Raw genomic sequence first — 21,542 nt, forward strand, 5'->3', positions numbered from 1 at the left:
GAACAATAGTCCTTTCTGTGCCAAAAGATAGATATTTTAAATTTGGGAACTGGGGCTATTCATTTCTTTCCATTTTAAATCAAGAAGTGAGATAAAAAAGAAGGATTCCAAGGTGGAAAGGTTAGTGCTTATTTAAGCAACCAATGTGGCTTCTGCGTGCGCCACAGTTCTGGGTATTATGGAAATGCATTCCTTCATGATTCTGCATAGCACCTCTGGCTAGGAAAATAGTCAAGCCACTCCTTCACCTCACCCTCGCATATACAAATAGCAACGAGGCTATGCATGGAGGATGGTGAGGGATTCCATCGTGGAGATCAAGTCATACTTATTTACACAGTAGCATGACAGATATTTGCATTCTCTGCAAGCTCTTATTGCCATTTCACTAATCTCAAATAAAAATATTTTTCAGGTGTATTAAAAAAATCCATTTGAGGAGTCAGTAGTGGCCAAGAGTTTTGGGTGGGACCATCAAAGCTGAGGGCTAAATGTTTATCCCTGGCGATTTCTAAAAAAAAAAAATAGTTGGGTGTTAACTTATCGGAGATGACATAAACTACTCTTACTTGGCTCTAGGGCAAGGAGTGGGAGGCTTTGGCAGTCCCTCCCACCAACTGAGCCCAGGAGAGATGGACACACTGGGTAAGAGCAGGTTTCATGCAGCCTCTCCTCACCTCCCCCCAGGCAGCAGGTGGGGGCTCCACTGGAGGGTAGTACTTAGGCACATCCCAGGCCACTGCAGCCATGAACCATTTGAAGTCCTTGCACTTGAGCTGTTTGCGCAGCTCCTTCTGGGCAGAGATGTCCCCGGTGGACAGGTGCCTGTATTCTGGGCGCCGCTGGTAAATATACTCGGCGAATTCATCCATCCAGGTCTCAGCCACCCGCTTCAGGTTCTGTGCAGCAGAAAAGAAGGTCATTTATTGACCAGTGCGCTCAAGGGGTGATTTTAGGTGTGCTAGAATTGAAAAAAGTGCAAGAAATTAGACAACCTCAGACAGTGCTGGTGGGTCACTTATTAACAAATGGGAGTTTTCATAACTTCAAGGGTGTGATATAGTTAGTCTGAGGCCTTGCACTAACATACATGGGTTCAGCTGCCAGTTGATAATTTATCAGAGTCAGTAAAATTTCAGCTTACAATTACACTACTTTTCCCTCCTGTTATTTCATGATTACAAATTCTTTATTTTTCACACAGAACTAAAGGAGCTGAAACTGGAGATAATGAAGTTCTTTGGCATCAAATTGCTCAAACCATTTCAAAGAACAGTTAGGGTCTTGGAAAGAAAGAGGACAAACAAGCTGTTATTCTTCTCTCCCAATTATAGACAACCCAGCATTACTAAATTGAAGACCTTGTGTTCTGATGATATTTTCTATGTACAAGTCTGCTAAGCAGAATTCAGTAATTTACTGCATAATGAAGCATAATGAAGCTAAGGGAAGCACCGAGTAGCCGGTCTTCTCTGCAGATGTTTCCACAGGTGAAGGAAGTAGAAGGAAGGTAGGAAAATAAGCATGCTCTTTAGGGGCGGGAGACTGTGTAGGCTCAGGGTAGGAAGCTCAGCCCTTTCATCAGTTTTGAGACAGAGCAAATAACTTATCCACTTCTGGCCTCAGATTCCTCACCTGAGAAGGTACAGATAATAATACATACCTCATGAGAGTGGTTGTAGGATTAAGTGAAGTCACACCCATAAAGTGGTTGGGATAGTACTCGGCACATACTGGGTACTATGGGTATTATTATTATTATTAATTATTAGAAGAAAGTAATTGGAGGGTTGAACTGAAGGGTTCCCTGGTCTTTAGCTGCAATGAGATGTCCTCTGACATCCCTTAGAGCTCTATCATATTGAGCGCTAGTGAGAACAGCTGTGCTATCTAGAGGGTCTGAGTTCTGACCTCCCCAGTTTGTAGCATGGCTTCAGGTGTTGGTGTCCTGTAGGTGTCCCATGGCTCTGGTTCTTGTTTTGTGTTCAAATTTCTTGTATCAAGTGCCCTGTGAACATGCACTCTTTCCAGTTTCTCATTTGTACTTAGAAGATCATTGAGCAGAATGGCTGGAAACTTTAATAAGATCCTGGCATAAGGGGATCCCTGGGTGGCGCAGCGGTTTGGCACCTGCCTTTGGCCCGGGGCCCGATCCTGGAGACCCGGGATCGAATCCCACATCGGGCTCCCGGTGCATGGAGCCTACTTCTCCCTCTGCCTATGTCTCTGCCTCTCTCTCTCTCTCTCTCTGTAGGACTATCATAAATAAATAAAAAAATTAAAAAAAAAAGATCCTGGCATAAGTCACTGAAGTAAAAACTAGTGATAAGAAAATAATTTTATCTTAAAGATTGTTAAGGCATCCTAATTAAGGCCTGAAACGGTGCCCGGAGGTGTGTTGGGAGTCAGAGTCTCCCAACACCTTAGTCCTAGTAAGATCATACCCTTTATTTGTTCTGTCCCCTCACCCCCACCAGTGTCCCTGATGGGCCTCTCTTCCATCCCAGTTTGTTTCAAGATTTTATGTATTCATGAGACACACACACACAGAGGCAGAGACACAGGCAGAGGGAGAAGTAGGTTCCCAGCGGGGTGCCCCATGCAGGACTCGATCCCAGGATGATCGAGTCGGGATAATCGATCGGGATCACGCCCTGAGCCAAAGGCAGACCCTCAACCGCTGAGCCTCTTCCCTCCATTTTTGGCTCCATGCACCCCACCTCTACTCTTCCGCTGCTTCCATGGGCTCCTTGGTTACGTTTGGTCACTGGTGGGTGTGAGGTAGGGCTCAGTTGATACAGCAAGGCACACAAGAGAGTCAGTGCTGCAAGGACTACTCTGATCTCTCGGTTGCCTTGCTTTCCTTCCTTTCCAAGACTCCTGTGACAGAGAGTAGAAGGGTTTCTTTGTCGCTGTGCTGCCTCATGTCCCATCTGCATTCCTTGCCCGGGACAATTTCCACTCCTCTGACTCCAGTTTACTACCACACACGATCAGAGTTAACGTTGTTTTGTAAGATCCTAGCCCTTGCCACAGATTCCAAGTTGCCTGATTTGTTTGGGGGAAAGATAAGGAAACAGACAATGGTTGAAACCTCTGCTCTGTGATGGCCCCGTCCTACACACATACCCTACAACATTTATGAGCAAGTCTTCAACGTCATTTCACCATTTACCTTTCAATCTGGTAAATGTTCTGGATGAAATGCTTTGTATTTTTATCTGCCCTTAGGTGGACAATTTTTATGATTAGCAAAAAGATTTAAAGATAGAATGGAAAAAATTAGTCAATAATTTTAAAACTTTATCTATATTCAAATTAGATTTTAGGCTGCAGTTCCAACTTTTATCCTAAAATCCAATTATTATATAAAATGGAAATATTTAATTTCTACTACTTTATGCTTCTCTGATAAGTGAAAGTGAATAAAGGCAGAGGAATATAAAAAAAACAGAGACAAAGAGGTAAATTACCCAGGAATAATGAGAAAATGACTTTATTAAGTAGAGACATGCCTTAAAAATTCTGATAGCTTTGTCACTGAGCAATCTATTTTGACTTGTGTAAATAAGCACCTTTAGACTGTACATTTCATGAAGTTAGGTATAGATCTGCTTTTTAATTAGAAAACCCAGCACCTTGAATGATTCCAAGCACCTGTGTGTGCTCAACTGGGCATGCTAATTGTTGAATTAAAAGATCTATTATAAAATGAATGTGAACAAATTTATAGTATGTTTATATCCAATAATAAAGGCACTGAAAATAGGAACAATTTTTAAAAAGTGTTGGTGCTAAAGTTTAGATATTTGTTGTTTTGGATTTTTAAGAAAGATTTTATTTATTTATTTGGAAGAAAGAGAATGCAGTCAAGGGGAGGAACAGAGGGAGAGGGCAGAGACCAATTCGGGGCTTGATCCCACAACCTTGAGATCATGACCTGAGCTGAAACCAAGAGTCGGACACTTAACCAATTGAGTCATGCAGGCACCCCAGTTGCTTTGGATTTTTGAAATAGAAATAGGAATTATTATAAAACTCAAAGGGGAACTGATTAGTTCAGATACATTCCACTGGAAATGACTCAAGATGTCATGATAAATGTTAGCTAGGATAAGCATCATCAATAGGTAAATGGGGCAGGAGATAGCACGCTGGTAAATTATCAACCGCTTTAGGGAAGCTAACCAGTAGAGTTAACTGGGGATTCAGCCTGGTAGCTTTTGCATTATCATGTCCTTTCCAAATTGAAATAAACTTGGTTGCAGGTTAGGTCTGCTGATTTCCCAAACACTCTAAAATAAGCAGCAGGATCATGAGTGTATTCCAGGGATAATATCAAATCATTGATTCCTCTTTTGTAGCTTTCCAGGAGACAGGAAAAGAGAAACAGCATGATAATTGCAAAAACTGTAATAGCTAGTTTCCCTCTAGCAATGAGTGTTACATAAACATTTAAATATAAATACAACATCTTGCCCATTCTCTAATGTTCCCGATGACTCATTAGACATCCTCCATTATAGACGCTCTGTTCTCTGAATTGAATTTCCTACCAGGAGAAAACTTTCGAAGGAGTCAATTATTATAGTCAGGGAATAGTCCTCACTCACAAACAGTGCAGGTGACCGGCCAAATAATGTCATTCTGAAGTCATTATTCTGGAAGTAACAATATACTGTGCTAGTTTTCCACTGTAATCATGACTCAGTACTTATTTTTGGGGAAAATTTGGAATCACAGCTGAGAAATATTACAAGAGGTTGCAAGAGTTTCACCGGCTTTTTACAGATTGTAGAATAAATTCATCTGTCCAGGAAATGAAATACTCATATATGCATTTGAGTACATTGAGTTTTTTTTTTGAGGTATTTCTATAGGAACATATATACACACATCCAAAGACATGGAGGTAATGGGATAGGAGCAAAGCTACATTTCTCGCTTAAACATCCACAGCTGTGTACACATGTACAGGATCGTGCAATTGAGACATCTAATAACATCTCTTGCCGGTGATGGTAACAAAGAGAAAAATAAATCAACCTGAGTTGGCCCATCTCTCCCTAGGATTGATTGAATGAATGTTGGTGAAGATGCTAAAATGTCCAAAAACTATTATCAAGACAAAAGAAAGAGTAAAGAATGGACACTGGAAGATCTGTATGTGTAATCATTTGCTCTCAAAGTATCTGAAGTTGGATCTATAAAAGTTGTCCTTTTTTTTCTTTTTTTAAAATTTAAATTCAATTTGCCAACATAGAGTATAACACCCAGTGCTCATCTCATCCCATCAAGTGCCCTCCTTAGTGCCCGTCACCTAGTCACCACAGCCCCTCAACCTGCCTTCCCTATCGCACCCCTTTGCTTGTTTCCCAGAGTTAGGAGTCTCTCATGGTTTGTCTTCCTCTCTAACTCATAAAGGTTGTCTTAAATACACAGAGCCAGGTGTTAAGCTGGGGTTCCTGTCATTTGAGACTTAAATAAGATTGCTTCAACTACAAATTATATATATCCCCCCCCCCCCCCAAGATCGGTGTGGATTCCCAGGGCTTTGTGTTCACATATTCATCCTTCGCTTTGATTTCCTGTTGGGGGACCTTTCCTTCCTGCTGGTGTCTTGCCTGGGGCTTGCTCGCTATTGTCACTCATTGAGGGGGACGCTCATGGGTTCCTCCTCACCTCTCACTCTCGTCGCAGGTAGATCACTAAGGTGTGGTGGTTGGCAGAGCCTCAGATGGCAAAGCACAGCAGATGATGTAAGGTGGAATATAGAACTTCTTTCACAGTCTTTGGCTGCTGTAGAGGATTTCTCCTTGGCTAAAATTTCTTCTTCCTGTCTTTTGACCCCTTTCCATGCTGCGGTCCTCAAAATTTCCCCTATGTCTCCTTGGTAGGACTGCACCAGAATGTCATCATTTCTTCTCTCTTTTCACACAAAATAATTCAGCATTCTCGCTGTCCCTGCTTATCCTGGCCAAACCCTGAGGCCTACCCTCCAGAGCCAAAATGTCCTTTCCATGTGTTTTGCCAGGCAAAGATTCCCCTAAAAGAAATTCAACTGCTGGCTCTTGAGTTATGCCCCACCGACCATTTTGTTGCAGAAGGGTGGCTAACTGTTCAAGACATCCTCCAGACAGTCCCTAACAGTCCTCTTGAATTTTATTCTCCTATACAGGATCTCTGCTTATGGGATCTGCTCTGTTCATTGCCACTTAAAAAAATACAGCTGTTCCCTGGCTTTGTCCATATGGTTTCTCCTGCTTCAATGCACTTCTCCTTATTTGTCTGATCTCGCCCATTCAGAAACTCTCTTCTTATTCCTCCCAAATGCAGATGCCAGTAAATAAGATGTGGGGCACATGGTTAAATTTGAATTTCAAGTAAAGAACAAATAATTTAAAAATATAAGTGTGATTACTAGTTGTAAAATGCTTGGATTATTAACATTTAATGTGTTGAATTGAATTCAGGAAGCCACCAGATTGAGGTGGCCTACCTATGCAAACTGAAATCAAAGCCAGTAAATATCTCAAGGTTATAAAGTCAAAACACTAGGCCCAACCGATCACAAATAGACTAGACTCTAAGCCATAGCCAATCCAATAATTTCCTTTCTTTGCTTTTGTATTTTTCTCTATAAGTCTTTCTGTTTAACCACTTCCAGGGTGATAGTATCCAATTCAAATAGACTTTTGCTTAAATAAACCCTTAAAAAATTTTAATATGCTTCAGTTTATCCTTAAAAACGGGACATAGTTATTTATACTAAAAAAGTGATTTGTCTGAAATTCAAGTTTAATTAGGTGTCCTAGGGATCCCTGGGTGGCTTAGCAGTTTAGTGCCTGCCTTCAGCCCAGGGCGTGATCCTGGAGACCCGGGATTGAATCCCACGTCAGGCTCCCTGCATGGAGCTTGCTTCTCCCTCTGCCTGTGTCTCTGCCTCTCTCTTTCTGTCTCTCATGAATAAATATAAAATCTTTTAAAAAAAATCAGGTGTCCTGTATTTTTATTTGCCAAATCTGGCAACCTTACTACTATATATATATATATATATACACACACACTACACACACACACACATATATATACACATATATGCATGTAATATGTGTTCCATGAATTTTTTTTTCAATTCATTAAGTTACTGTATATTCAGAATCTGGCATGTCTTGATGCTATTGCCAACACATAGTGAATGTTTTGCTTCTGTGGAAATTATTCCAGAGAAGTTTCAGAAGTTTCAAGCAAGCAGGGAAGCAGCCACATCATTTAAGATAACAGCAGTGCTAATTGGAAGCTAGAGGTGAGGGCTCAGCGTGGCTGGAGTGGACAATTTAGTGTTTACTGTTAACCTTAATCTGAAAATAAGTAGCTGAAGGCCTTCTGTCTCTGCACATATGGGCTGGGTTCCAGCCAGGCTCTGAGCCTGGACAGGGAGACTGGGGGAGAGGCCCCAAGCGCACCCAAAGTGAATCTAGGAGGTTTTCACCTATTGGTTTTTCATCCAGTGTGGAAGTTGTGTAGCGGTTTGATAAGAATAGCTACTGGAGCTGAAGAATACATTCATTTTTTGGTGTAGAAAGCAAATGAAGATTTCTCTAGTTCTCTATTTTTTAAAAGCTGCAGATCTTCCTAATTCTTGAGTGGTAAATGAAATAAAAACTGTCATTCTGAGCACCTTCTCTGTACAAGACATTGACAGCATCATCTCTTTTTATGTCAACCCCAGTGGTTTCTTGTGTGTTACCACACTCTCCCCTGTTCGACCCCAACTCCTATTAATCTCTCTTTTCTCTGTGTTGCCCAAATATTTATGAACATACTTAACACATTCAGCCTTATATTAGAGGTCTTTAGAATTCAAGTCTTGTTTTCTTTGCACCATCTGACGCTAAATCTTTCCTTAATTCTAACACTCATCAGGTGTTTGAATTGATATTTTACCAGGGCCATTAAATCACATTCTAGCTTAGTTTATAAGAACAGATTCCCAGCTCTGACTGATCATCTTTATTGTGCAACATGAAGAAAAGAGATAGCTCCATTGTACCTGCTGATTCATGACACCACAGAAATCTCTCCACTAATTATTTCTTTTTGCCAGCAACATTTTAGACCACGCTACTTAATTATCCTAAAAATACAATCCCTATTCAGTTTCTCAGCATACTATTTGACAGTTGATCATCTGGCCATGTGGCTGTCTCATACATGTGTACTGTCAGGGCCACCTCATCTCCATAGTATGCTTCCAATTCTTTGTGCAGGGTGCAGTCCTTACATGTGCACTGGGTGACCCCAATCCACACGCTGTGCTTATGTCCATATTAAGCTATTGTATTATGATGGTTTTATAATAGATTTCTATTTCTTCAGCTCTCTTTCTTTTTTTGGTGCTTTCCTCCCCAGAAACTGCTGGTAGCTTGTAAAGCCAATCTAACACAGAAACAGCTTCTTATTTGTCCCAGTCACTCCTCCAGCAAGCATTGCATCACTATCCTGTGACTTTAAAAATTCTGCCAGTGATTTAAATGCATTTCTTTTCTCCTCTTTGATGCTTAAGAGTACTTTAGTAACTCCAGAGTCCCACCCCAAAGCCCTCTTATCCTTGATAAAGTGATAATGTCATCATGGATACAGCTCAAAAGAGAATCTCCTTAAGAGAGCCTCAACCTCACTACAATTATTCAGCCTAGCACTGCTTTTTCTCTGATCTAAAGACTTCTTTGAAGTCAGTGGGAATGCTTCAGCATAAGGAGAGGATGGCTAATTTGGTACTAAAAAGAGAGGCTTCTCTGACGGGCAGTTTCCTCTCTCTTCTTCCCGAAGGCTGTGTGAGCTGTTTGTAAGCAGTTACCTGCTCTTAGCTTTTTGGTATAATTTAACTATATCTCTAATCTCTTTTTTGGCAGGATATTTTAGATATTCATGGTAGTGTTTCTGATAACATTTAATGTGGCCTTTAGATATAGGACAAAGAACAACTCCCAAAATTATTTACCTACATATATTACTAAAAAATGCATATAAGCCTCATTTTAAAAACAGCTTTATTGAGGAAGAGTTGATATACAATAAACTGCTGATGGTTAAAGTGTTCAATTTGGCACATTTTGATATATGTATACTTTGGTAAAACCACCATCATAATCAAGATAATGCACATATCCATCACCTCCAAAATGTTTCCATATGCCTCTTTGAAATCAAATCCCTCTCTCCATTTCCTTTCTTAGGCACCTCTATTATCATTCTCAAGCAACTACTGATTTTCTTTCAAAAACTTATTAAGACCTAATCTTTTTTAGAGTAGTTCTAGGGTCACAACATAATTAAGGGGTAGGCACAGAGATTTCCCATTTCCTCCCTGCCCCTACAAATGCATAGCTTCTCTCCCATTATCAGCATCTCCCACCCAGGTGGTTCATTTGTTACAATTGATGAACCTACACTGACATGACATTACCCAAAGTACATAGTCTACACTAGGGCTCACTCTTGGTGTTGTACACTCATCTACTTCTTGTAACCATAATTTAGTTTGTATTTTCTAGAATTTTATATTTACTTATTTGTATTTTCTAGAATTTTAAATAAATAGAATCATAAAGTATGTGTTTTTTGTCTGGCTTTTAATTTTATTTATTTATTTATATTTCTAAAAGATTTTATTTATTTATTAATGAGAGACAAACAGAGAGAGAGAGAGAGAGAGGCAGAGACACAGGCAGAGGGAGAAGCAGACTCCATGTAGGGAGCCTGACGTGGGACTCAATCCCAGGTCTCCAGGATCAGGCCCTGGGCGGAAGGCGGCACTAAACCACTGAGCCAACCCAGCCGCCCTTTGTCTGGCTTTTTTAAACTAAGCATATTATTAAGTTGATCCATGTAGTTGCATGCATTTTAAAAATTATATTGCAATACAAAGATATTCATTTTTCCATTTACCTACTGATGGGCATTTGGGTTTTTCCAGTTATTTGGGGGCATTTGGGGTTTTCCAGGTTATTACAAATAAAGCTGCTATGAATTGTGTTTGTATGGACATTTGCTTTAATTTCTACTGGGTAAATATTTTGAAGGAATGTCTAGGTCATATGCTAAGTAGTCTTACTTTTAATGAATCTGCTAAACTATTTTCCAAAGTGGTTATTCCCTTTTACACTCCCATTAGCATTGTATGAGCATTCCAGTTAAATCATAACTTCAACACTCAATATGGTCAGTCTTTTTATTTTTGCCATTATAAAAATGTGGTTTTAATTTACATTTCCTTAATGCCTAATATGTGAAGCATCTTTTCATGCACTTATTTACCATCTGTATATCTTTTTTGCCCATTTAAAAAATTGGGTTGTTCATTATCTTATTATTGAATTTTGAGAATTCTTTATATATTCTGGATACCAGTCTTTTGTTAGAAATGTGATAACAAATTTATTTAAGCTAAAAAAAAATTACCCATTCCTTTCACTTCTCATCCCTTACCTTTGGCAATCATCTATCTGTTCTCTGTATCTATGAGCTTTTTTTTTTTTAAATTCCACATATAAAAGAGATTATATGGATACATCTTTATCTGACTTATTTCACTTAGCATAATGCCCTTGAGGTCCATGTATGCTGTTGCAAATGACAAGACTTCATTCTTTTTTTACAGCTGAATGATATTCCATTGTATATTTATACCACAATTTCTTTATCCACTCGTCCATCAATAGATACTTAAACTACTTCCATATCTTGGCTATTATAACTAATGCTGAAATCAAAATAGGCTATATATATCTTTTTAATGTAATACTTTCATTTTCTTCTCTCCGCAGAAACTTTGCAGACCAGAAGAAGGCAGTGTGATATATTTAAAGTGCTGAAAGAAAAAAAACTTCCAGCCAAGAATACTTGACTCAGCAAAAGTATTCTGAATTGAAAGAGAGATAAGGAGTTACAGACAAGTAAAAGCAAAAGAAGTTTATCTCCACTAAAATGGCCTTAAAGAAATCTTAAAGAAACTTCTTTATGCTGAAAAGAAAGGTCCCTCTTTAGTGACAAGAACACATTTGAAAGAATAAATGTCACTAGTAAGGTAAATATATAGTAAAGGTAGTGGCTTACTCACTTATAAAGTTAGAGAATTACTCACCTATAAAGTTAAAAAACAAAAGTGGTAAAGATAACTATAATATAGTTATAATAGACTATAATAATTAGTTAAGGGATACACAAGATAAAAAAGATGTAAAACGTGACATTAAAAACATAAAGTATGGTGGGGGAGAATAAAAATGTGAACTTTAGGGGATCCCCGGGTGGCGCAGCAGTTTGGCGCCTGCCTTTGGCCCCGGGCGCGATCCTGGAGACCCAGGATCGAGTCCCACGTCAGGCTCCTGGTGCATGGAGCCTGCTTCTCCCTCTGCCTGTGTCTCTGCCTCTCTCTCTCTCTCTGTGTGACTATCATAAATAACTAATAATAAAAATTTAAAAAAAATTTAAAAATGTGAACTTTAGAATGGGATCAAACTAAGTGTTATCAACTTAAAATAGACTGTTATAAATATAAGTTGTTGAATGTAAGCCTCATGGTAACCACAAAACAAAACCTATAGTAAGTATACAAAAGGTAAAAAGAAAGGAATACAATTATACTACCAAAGAAAGTAATAAAACCACAAAGGAAGACATCAGGAAAAGAAGAAAGGAACACAGAGGAAATAAAAAACAGCCAAAAAAACAATTAAGAAAATGGTAGTAAGTATGTATCTATCAATAACTACTTTAAATGTAAATGGACTAAATTCTTCAGTCAAAAAACAGAGTGGAGGAATGGATGAAAAAAAATTAGACCCATCTATATGCTGCCTACAAGAGACTGACTTTAGGCGTAGGACATATACAGACTGAAAGTGAAGGGATGTAAAAAGGTATTCCATGGAAATGAAAACCAAAAGGAAGCTGGAATAGCTATACTTACATCAGACAAAAGATATTTTGTCCTATTATAATAACTGTAATAAGGGACAAAGAAGGGGTTATATAATGATTAAGGGGTCAGTCCAATAAGAGACCATAACATTTATAAATATTTATGCATCCAATACAAGATAAATATCAAATATAATATTTGATATAAATATCAAAATATATAAAGTAAATATTAACAGACCTAAAGGGAGAAATAGATAGCAATGTAATAATAGTAGGTGACTTTAATCCTCCACTTACATTAACAGATGGATAACTCAGATGGAAAATTAAGAAGGAAATATCAGCCTTCAATGACATCTTAGATACTAGAAATTTACAGAATATTTCATACAAAAGTAGCAAAATACACATTTTCTAGTGTACATGGAACATCTTCTCAGATCATATGTTAAGCCACAAAACAAGTCTTAATAAATTTAGAAGATTGAAATAATATCAAGCACATTCTCTGACCACAGTTGTATTATAAAACTAAAAATTAATTATATAAAGACAACTGGAAAATTTGCAAGTATTTGTAGATTAAAAAACATGTTACTGAACAACAAGTGGATCAAAGAAGTCAAAAGAGAAATGAAAAAAATCTTGAGACAAAGTCAGAAATGTAACATACCAAAATTTATGGAATGCAGCAAAATCAGTTCTAAAAGGTAAGTTAATAGCAATAAATGCCTTCCTCAAGAAACAAGAAAAGTCTCAAATAAACAAACAACCTCACTCTACACCCCAATGAACTAGAAAAAGAAGAACAAAGTCCAAAATTAGCAGAAGAAAGGAAATAGTAAAATCTTGAGCAAAATAAATGAAATAGAAACTAAAAAGGTAGCAGAAAGATCAATGAAACTAAGAGCTGTTTCTCTGAAAAGCTAAATGAAATTGACAAACCTTTATCTAGACACACCAAAAGAAAAAAGAGGACTCAAATAAATAAAATCAGAAATAAAGAGTAGTTACAACTAATACTACATAAATACAAATGATTGTAAGAAACTATTATGAGCAATTATATGCCAACAAACTGGACAATCTAGAAGGAATGGATAGGTAGATACAACCTACCCAGATTGAATCATGATGAAATAGAAAATCTCCCTGCATGGAGCCTGCTTCTCCCACTGCTTGTGTCTCTGCCTCTCTCTCTGTGTGTCTTTCATGAATAAATAAATAAAATCTTAAAAAAAAATCTCCCAAAAAAGTATAGGATCAGATAGCTTCATTGGTAAATTCTAATCAAAGAAGAATTAATACCAATCCTCAAACACTTCCAAAAAATAGAAGAGAAAGAAACTCTTCCAAACTCATTTTACAAGGCCAGTATAAGCCTGTGTCAAAACCAGACAAGGATGCTACAAGGATGCCAATATCTCTCATGAATAAAGATGCAAAAATCCTCAACAAAATATAGCAAACCAAATTCAGCAATACATTCAAACAATCATATGCCATGATTAAGTGGAATTTATTCCAGGTATGCAAGGATGGTTCAACAGCCACAAATTGGTCAATGTGATATACCACATTAACAAAATGAAAGCTAAGAATTATATGATCATCTCAATAGAAGCAGAAAAGGCATTTGAGAAAATGCAACATTCATGATAAAAACTCTCAACAAAATAGGTATAGAAGAAATGTACCTCAACATAATAAAGGCCATATATAACAAATCCATAGCTAACATCATAGTCAGTGGTAAAAAACTGAAAGCTTTTCTTCTAAGATCAGAAACAAGACAAGGAAGCCCACTCTCACCACTTTTAGGTGACACAGTATCAGAAATACTAGCCAGAATAATTAGGCAAGAAAAATAAATCAAATTGGAAAGGAAGAAGTAAAATTGTTGCTATTTGCAGATGACATGATATTATATATAGACAACTATAAAGACTTCATCAAAAAAGTATTATAAACAATAAATGAATTCAGTGAGGCTTCAGGTTACAAAATCAATACACAAAAATCTGTTTCATTCCTATAACAGCAATCTGTCAGAAAGAAGTATTAAGAAAACTGTCCTATTTACAACTGAATCAAAAAGGATAAAATACTTAGGAATAAATTTAACTAAGGAGTTGAAAAATCTGTATGTTGACAACCACAAGACATTAATAAAAAAATTGAAGAAGACAAATAAATGGAAAAATATACTAGCACTCATGGATTGGAAGAATTAATATTGTTAAAATGTCTGTATTATCCAAAGCAATACATAGATTCAATGCAATCCCTGTAAAAATTCCCATAGCATTTTTCATAGAAATAGAACAAACAATTCTTTTTTTTTTTTTTTTTTTTTTTTTTTTTTTTTTAGAACAAACAATTCTAAAGTTTTATGGAATCACAAAACACCTTGAATAGCCAAAGCAATCTTGAGAAAGAAAAGTAATGTTGAAGGTATGCTCCCTGATTTCAAACTATATTACAAGGAAATGTGATTTGTAAATATTTTCTCCCAGTCTATATCTTATCATTTTATTCTTTTAACAGTACCTTTTGAAGAGCAGGCGATCTTAATTTCAATGGAGTCCTATTTATCAAACTTTTCTTTTAGGTATAAGTGCCCATAGTGTCATATCTACTCAATCTCAAAATTTTTCCTCTTTTTTTTTCTAGAAGTGTTTGACTATATGCAAGGATCTATTTCAATTTTACTTTTTTCTTTCATTAATCATTTTGTTGTCAATACCACTGTCATGACTACTGTAGCTTTTTAATGTCTTGAAATTGGGTAATGTAAGTCCTCCAACTTTGTTCTTTATCAAAGATGTTTTGGCTATCTTAGGTCCTTTGCATTTCTAGATAAATTTTAGTATCAACTTGTCTACTTTTTTTATTGTGCTAAAATACACATAACATAAAATTTGCCTTTTGACCACTTTAAATGTGTAGTTTGGTGGCATTAAAAACACTCACATGCTCCCAACACCACAGTTCATATTTCAGTTGCCATGGTATGTTAACTGTAAGTAATCGTATAAGGAACACATGTTGCTGTTAGCTCTTCACACCACAAATCACTATGTAAGTAATAAATGCATATTATGATCAATGACCCAATTACATCACTTCTTTCAAAATCTGTTGTGATTGATCATTGTACATCTGCTATTCAGTTCACACACAGCTAATAAAGCACATTGTTGTGCTTCATCCTTGTTTCCTATAGATAAATATGACATTTTATAAAAATGGATAATCAAAACGAGAGACTTGGCCAATACAGATAAAAGAGCAGCAAAGAAGCAAAAAGCGGTAATGCTGAAAACAGAATTCAAATAGAATTTCTAGGAGAAATGACTGGCCATGGAAGTGTTAACATTGCTGCCATTTGAGAGACTCTAGATATGTAGCTAGGGAATTTAGCAAGAATGTATTTATTGTCATAAGTGAGAAAAATACTCGTGATGAAAAGGCTAGAGTAGTCCCAGAGAAAGTGATCCCATCTTCACATCACAGGAACTATGGTAGATATTTCACAGTATTGAAAGCATAAAGGATAAGATATTGGAAGGTGACTCAAATTTAAAAAAGGAATATTATAATTTGCCAAGGCATGGAAAAAATGCCCCCTCTGTAGCATAAGTTATGGGAAATATAGTTTGAGTGGATGTTTTAGCTACTTCTGATGAATATTTTTACAAACAAATGAAATGCCTTGATTTTCCCCTCCAAAGCCAAAAAACATCTACATGGTTATGCAACCATCACCACCATCCATTTCTATGACTTTTGTCATCTTCCTAAAATGAAACTCTAAACCCATTACACATAACTTCCCATTTCCTCTTTCCTCAATCTCTAGCAACCACCATTCCATTTTCTGTTTCATACGAATTTGACCGTGTAAGATCTTTCATATAAAAGGAATCATGCAGTATTTGTTATTTTGTGACTGGCATATTTCACTTAACATATGTCTTTATGATTCATCCATTCTGTAATACATGTCAGAATTTTCTTCCTTTTTATGGCTGAATAATAATTCTATATATATATACATATATGTGTATATATATATATCACATTTTGCAGGCCCATTTACTGTTAAGCAAATATTAGGTTGCTTCTATGTTTTGTCTATTACTATGAACTTGTGTATACAAATATCTGTTTGATTCCTTGCTTTCAATTCTTTTGTGTATGTACACAGAAGTGGAATCAATGGATCATATGGTAATTATGTTTTTAATTTTTTGAGGAACTTCCTTACTGTTTTCCACTATCGCTGCAACATTTAATATTTCTCCCATGTAAAAGCTTTTTAATTTCTATATATCCTTTCCAACCTTCACTGTTTTCTGTTTTTCCAATAATAGTCATCTTAATGGGTGTGAAATGGTACCTCATCGTGGGTTTGTTTTGTATTTTCCCTAATGATTAGTGATGTTGCACATCTTTCATATGCTTATTAGCCATTTGTATATCTTCTTTGGAGACAGGTCTATTCAAGCTTTTTGCTTATTCTTAAATCAGGTTGCTTCCTTGTTTGTTATTGTTGAATTGTAGACGTTCTTTAAATATTCTGGATTTTTTTTTAATTTTTTTAAATTTTTATTTATTTATGATAGTCACACAGAGAGAGAGAGAGAGAGGCAGAGACACAGACAGAAGGAGAAGCAGGCTCCATGCACCGGGAGCCTGATGTGGGATTCGATCCCGGGTCTCCAGGATCGCGCCCTGGGCCAAAGGCAGGCGCCAAACCGCTGTGCCACCCAGGAATCCAAATATTCTGGATATTAACCCTTTATCACATATATGGTTTGCAAATATTTTCTGCCATTCAGTGAGTTGCCTTTTCACTCTGTTGATACTTGTTGATAGTATCCTTGAGGCATGACTTTGCCTAATGTTTAAGCTTCGCATGGGCTACATGAGATAATCCTGTCCCTTAAAGATAACATTGGGGATCCCTGGGTGGCGCAGCGGTTTGGCGCCTGCCTTTGGCCCAGGGCGCGATCCTGGAGACCCGGGATCGAGTCCCGCGTCGGGCTCCCGGTGTATGGAGCCTGCTTCTCCCTCTGCCTGTGTCTCTGTCTCTCTCTCTCACTGTGTGCCTATCATAAATAAATTTAAAAAAAAATTAAAAAAAAAAAGATAACATTGGAGTGATTGCTGCTGCTGCAGAACTGCTCAATAGAAAGAGCTGGCACTGTGAGAACCAAAGTGTTGGCTTCTCTAGAGACAGCACCATAAGCTAGGAGTTCATGCTCTTCTTCTGAATTGTGAAGCTGGTGTGGCTTCTCCAGTGGTTTCCCAGGCAAGAAATAGGCAAGTGGGAACACAAAGAAGAGCAAGTCATGGATGAGGCAGAGTGGAAATGTAAGCACGTGGGAGGAAGCCTTTGTGGAGGCCTAGACACATCAGGGTGATAATCTGAATTCATTTCTGGCAGTTGAGCCAATGGTGTCTCATGCTATTACAACTTGAGTATAAAAGGCAGTATGATCTTATTTGTAGATAACTATTAATACAATTGCTATTTTAAACTTTAATTATTTTCATTACTTTTATCACTTATTTATTTTTGAGAAAGAGAGAGAGAGAGGGACTGAGCAGCTAGAGGGGCAGAGAGAGAGAGAGAGAGAGAGAGAGAGAGAGACTCTCAAGCAGACTCCACACTGAGCACAAGTGTGACGCCAGGCTAGATCCAAGGACCCTGAGATCATGACCTGAGCAGAAATCAAGAGCCTGATGCTCAACTGACTGAGCCACCCAAGTGCCTCATAGTTGCTATTTTTTTAAAAAAATAAATCACCATGGTCACTTCTAATCATTGACCAAAGAGAGTATCAAGTGCTTTGTTCTGTCATAGTGAACATCCACCACAAGCAAACTGTGGTTAAACTAAATGCTGCTATAGTTCCTGCTCCTCCGGGACGGGGCTCTCCTGTCCTGGGGACACTCGCCCCGGCCTCAGCCCGGCTCCTCGCGGGGCCCCTCCCCCTCGGAGGCCTTTGGTTCCTTTATTTCTTTTTCCCCGTCTTCCTACCTTCAAGACAGTGTGGTACTGGCATAAAAACAGACACATAGATCAATGGAACAGAACAGAGAACCCAGAAGTGGACCCTGAACTTTATGCTCAACTAATATACGATAAAGGAGGAAAGACGATCCACTAGAAGAAAGACAGTCTCTTCAATAAATGGTGCTGGGAAAATTGGACATCCACATGCAGAAGAATGAAACTGGACCACTCTCTTGCACCATACACAAAGATAAACTCAAAATAGATGAAAGATCTAAATGTGAGACAAGATTCCATCAAAATCCCAGAGAAGAACTCAGGCAACACCCTTTTTTAACTTGGCCACAGTAACCGGAGAAGGACAAACAGTGTATGTTCCCATTCATTTGGGGAATATGAATAATAGCAAAAGGGAATATAAGGGAAGGGAGAAGAAATGTGTGAGAAATATCAGAAAGGGAGACAGAACATAGAGACTCCTAACTCTGGGAAATGAACTGGGGGTGGTGGAGGGGGAGGAGGGTGGGGGGTGGCGGTGAATGGGTGACGGGCACTGAGGGGTACACTTGACGGGATGAGCACTGGGTGTTATTCTGTATGTTGGTAAATTGAACACCAATAAAAATTAATTTATAAAAAAAATGCTGCTATAGTATTTATTCCATTAGTTATTAGTAGACTCTGTTTTATTTTTCATTCTGTTAAAATAGGCCAAAAAATCTATACGCTTTTAATAGCTCATGTAGGGTCCTTAGGTTGGAAATAAGATCTGTTCAAAATTTAGGTAATCTGTGAAATTTTATTTTTATAAGCTGCTTTCAGAATTAGAACACTAAAAGCATCCAGGCACCACACAGCTGCCAGTTGGTTTTGTCCATTTATTAGTCTATAGAATATCAAATGCAACTGTTTTCTTCACTTCAAATGTAACATCAAAGGAGATATATTTGGGCTGGAATTGAAGTTGAGAATGTAATTCTTTTTTTTCTTTTGTATTAAGGTAAAATTGACATATAACATATTAGTCTCAGGTGTACAATATAATGATTTGATATTTGTATACACTGGAAAGTGATCACCGTAATAAGTCTAGTTATCACCATTCACCGCACAAAGTTATAGCTTTTTTCTTGTGATGAGAACTTTTAAGATTTACCCTGTTGGCAACTTTCAAGTATGCATTATGATAATACTGACTATGGCCACCATGTTGTACATTATACCTCTGGAAATGGAAGTCTCACTATGAACTAAATAAACTATTAGAAACAAAGGTCATCAGAATGGGAATGAAATAGTACAAACCTTAAGCACAATGTCACTGTGCATTTACATTTCTTATGGTAAGGAGCTAATTCTACATAGTGAGTGCCTCCCATTCAGGTGCTCCTGTGGCTTCATCATCCCATTGGGGTCCTGAAAGGTGGAGTTACAAAGCAGCCAGCCAGGTTGTCTCTTGCAAGAGTTACATTTTTGGTTATTGAGATTATGGCATGCTAAAATATTTAAATTTGCTTAAATTTCAGTAGCTTAATTTTGTAGCAGCAGGGACCTATTTTATCCAAGCAAGCTTTCTTCTTTCTGAGGCTCCAGTGGAGTTGTGAATGCAGGAAAATGTTCAGTTCTAATGGGGATAGTGACAAAAATGCAATTATAATTCCCCCTAGCCCACAAATGGGCTCACCATGTTGTTTCTCAAGTGCTATGAGAAAAGAAAGCTGTATAAATGTTAACTAAAAACATAAAGTGCCAAGGTGCTGTAGGTGGGGGGAGGAGTAGCCAAAAGCAGACTGGAAAAAGTACCATAGGAAAGAGAAAATAATTCTCATTTTAATTTTGTTAAGAAAAACAAAGTAAGAGTATGACTAATCATGACAGCTAATTGTCATGTAGATACCTAGGATCCCCATTTAAATATTATATTTATTCTCTAAAATCTTCCCATAGGCTTGGGGCACCTGAGTAGCTCAGTTGGTTAAGCATTCAACTCTTACTTTTGGTTCAGGTCATGATATTGGGGTCTTGAGATTCAGCCCCGTGTTGGATTCTGGGCTCAGTGTGGAGTCTATTTGATATTCTTTTTCTCCCTCTCCTCTCCCACCCTCTACTTGTGTCCCCCTACCCTAAAAAACTCTTCCAATAGGCTTAACAAAAAACACTTGTGAAATATTGGTCCTCACTAGATAGCTCAAGAAATGCTGAATTTTGTCCTTATGGCTTAGAGATTGCTTGTCTCAATGCCAAGCCCTGTTTTGCACATTAGAAAGTATTAGCTACTTGATTCACAAGTCATAGCTGGGTTACACTTGGGAAAGTACTGAGGGATATTTGAAACAAATTGAGCAGAATGCTTTAACGTTGGAAAGAGGATAGCATCTGACAGGAGTTTGGGGAGAAATAGGTAGAGCAAACAGAAAGAAGATCAAACTGAAATTAATTTTGAGAAGCTTTGTGGAAAATTGCTGGGTTTTAAAATAATGTGGTTGATTTTACCTTACATGTTGTTTTCGTGATTTTTCACTTTCTTTTTAGTGTCTCTATGCTTGGTATGCAAATTCCACGTTTTACTTCTGTATTGTTTAAAAATTTTAAGGACAATATGTGTTTCTGTTGTTATTTGTTAAACAGACAAAAAATATGTGGAAACTTAAAAAATTCTGATACCAGTAGTTTAGGAGGTAAGGGAACAAGTGAGGATTAAGCAGTGGGGTGTTTCATGTTTCCCCAACTCCTCTCTCTAGGTCCTTGGCAGACAGAGTAGTTTTATTTTGCCTTGTTCTCTTATGAAAAACAAGCATAAAATGTCCAGTATTCAAAAAAGAGCCATCATTAAAGGGTGAGTAAGAGTATTCTACTAGTATTGTGTACCAGAAGCTTATCTCCAGTGTGGAGGAATGTCCTTGGGTGATGTGACATTCCACTACAAAGGGATGTCCCAGCGCTATTGGCTTAGGACATGCAGCATGTTCTATGCATCTCGATAGTAGGCGATCGATAAATATTTATTGAAAAATTTCTCCAGCCTGAGCCTTTGTTGAGGCTCTAGAGATGATCTTTATCCTCATAATATGCAATGGACTCATCATATCTTATTGTCACATAATAAAGCTTATGGTTGTTTTTTTAAGGAGACTCTCATGAAGAATGCTGAAATACTTTTTATGGAAGATGCTTGGACTTCTTAGATCAAAAGCCCCCTGTAAAGAGAAGATATTATAGTCTAAAATGTGACCAAGAAGGGAGAGAAGCAAACACATGATTGCAATATGTGAATCATCTTTAGTTATAGCCCTAAGTATTGGACAGCCTTATTGCTTTTTTTTTTGTTGTATTGTAGGGGTGAATTAGAGATAGTTATTGTTTTCAGAGGAATTGCTTCTGCACAGAAGTCCTAGACATTTATGTAGGCTTAGTCTTTTGGGAAGAATCCATCATTTCCTGCTTTTTTGGGAGAAAGCTCATGATAGGCCACTGTGCCCCTGAACTCCATGATAGTTTCAAAAAAGCACCTGAACTGTATAGTTTCAAGAGCAACAGAAAGAAGTGCTGGCTGCTGTTGATGACTAAGGTTGTCATACTACAGCTCTTA

At 37.6% G+C, this 21,542-nt stretch overlaps 1 protein-coding gene across 1 annotated transcript in view; it reads right to left on the minus strand.

The window, feature by feature from the left end:
* Nucleotides 1-21,542, minus strand: part of GALNTL6 (polypeptide N-acetylgalactosaminyltransferase like 6) — a 1,153,240-nt gene that overhangs the window by 63,771 nt on the left and 1,067,927 nt on the right. Inside the window, exon 11 of the mRNA XM_055299901.1 lies at nucleotides 678-899. Within this exon, the coding sequence (XP_055155876.1) occupies nucleotides 678-899 (222 nt within the window). The remainder of the gene's footprint in view (nucleotides 1-677; nucleotides 900-21,542) is intronic.

The sequence above is a fragment of the Nyctereutes procyonoides genome, unplaced genomic scaffold (assembly GCF_905146905.1).
Source record: "Nyctereutes procyonoides isolate TBG_1078 unplaced genomic scaffold, NYPRO_anot_genome, whole genome shotgun sequence".
NCBI lineage: Eukaryota > Metazoa > Chordata > Mammalia > Carnivora > Canidae > Nyctereutes > Nyctereutes procyonoides.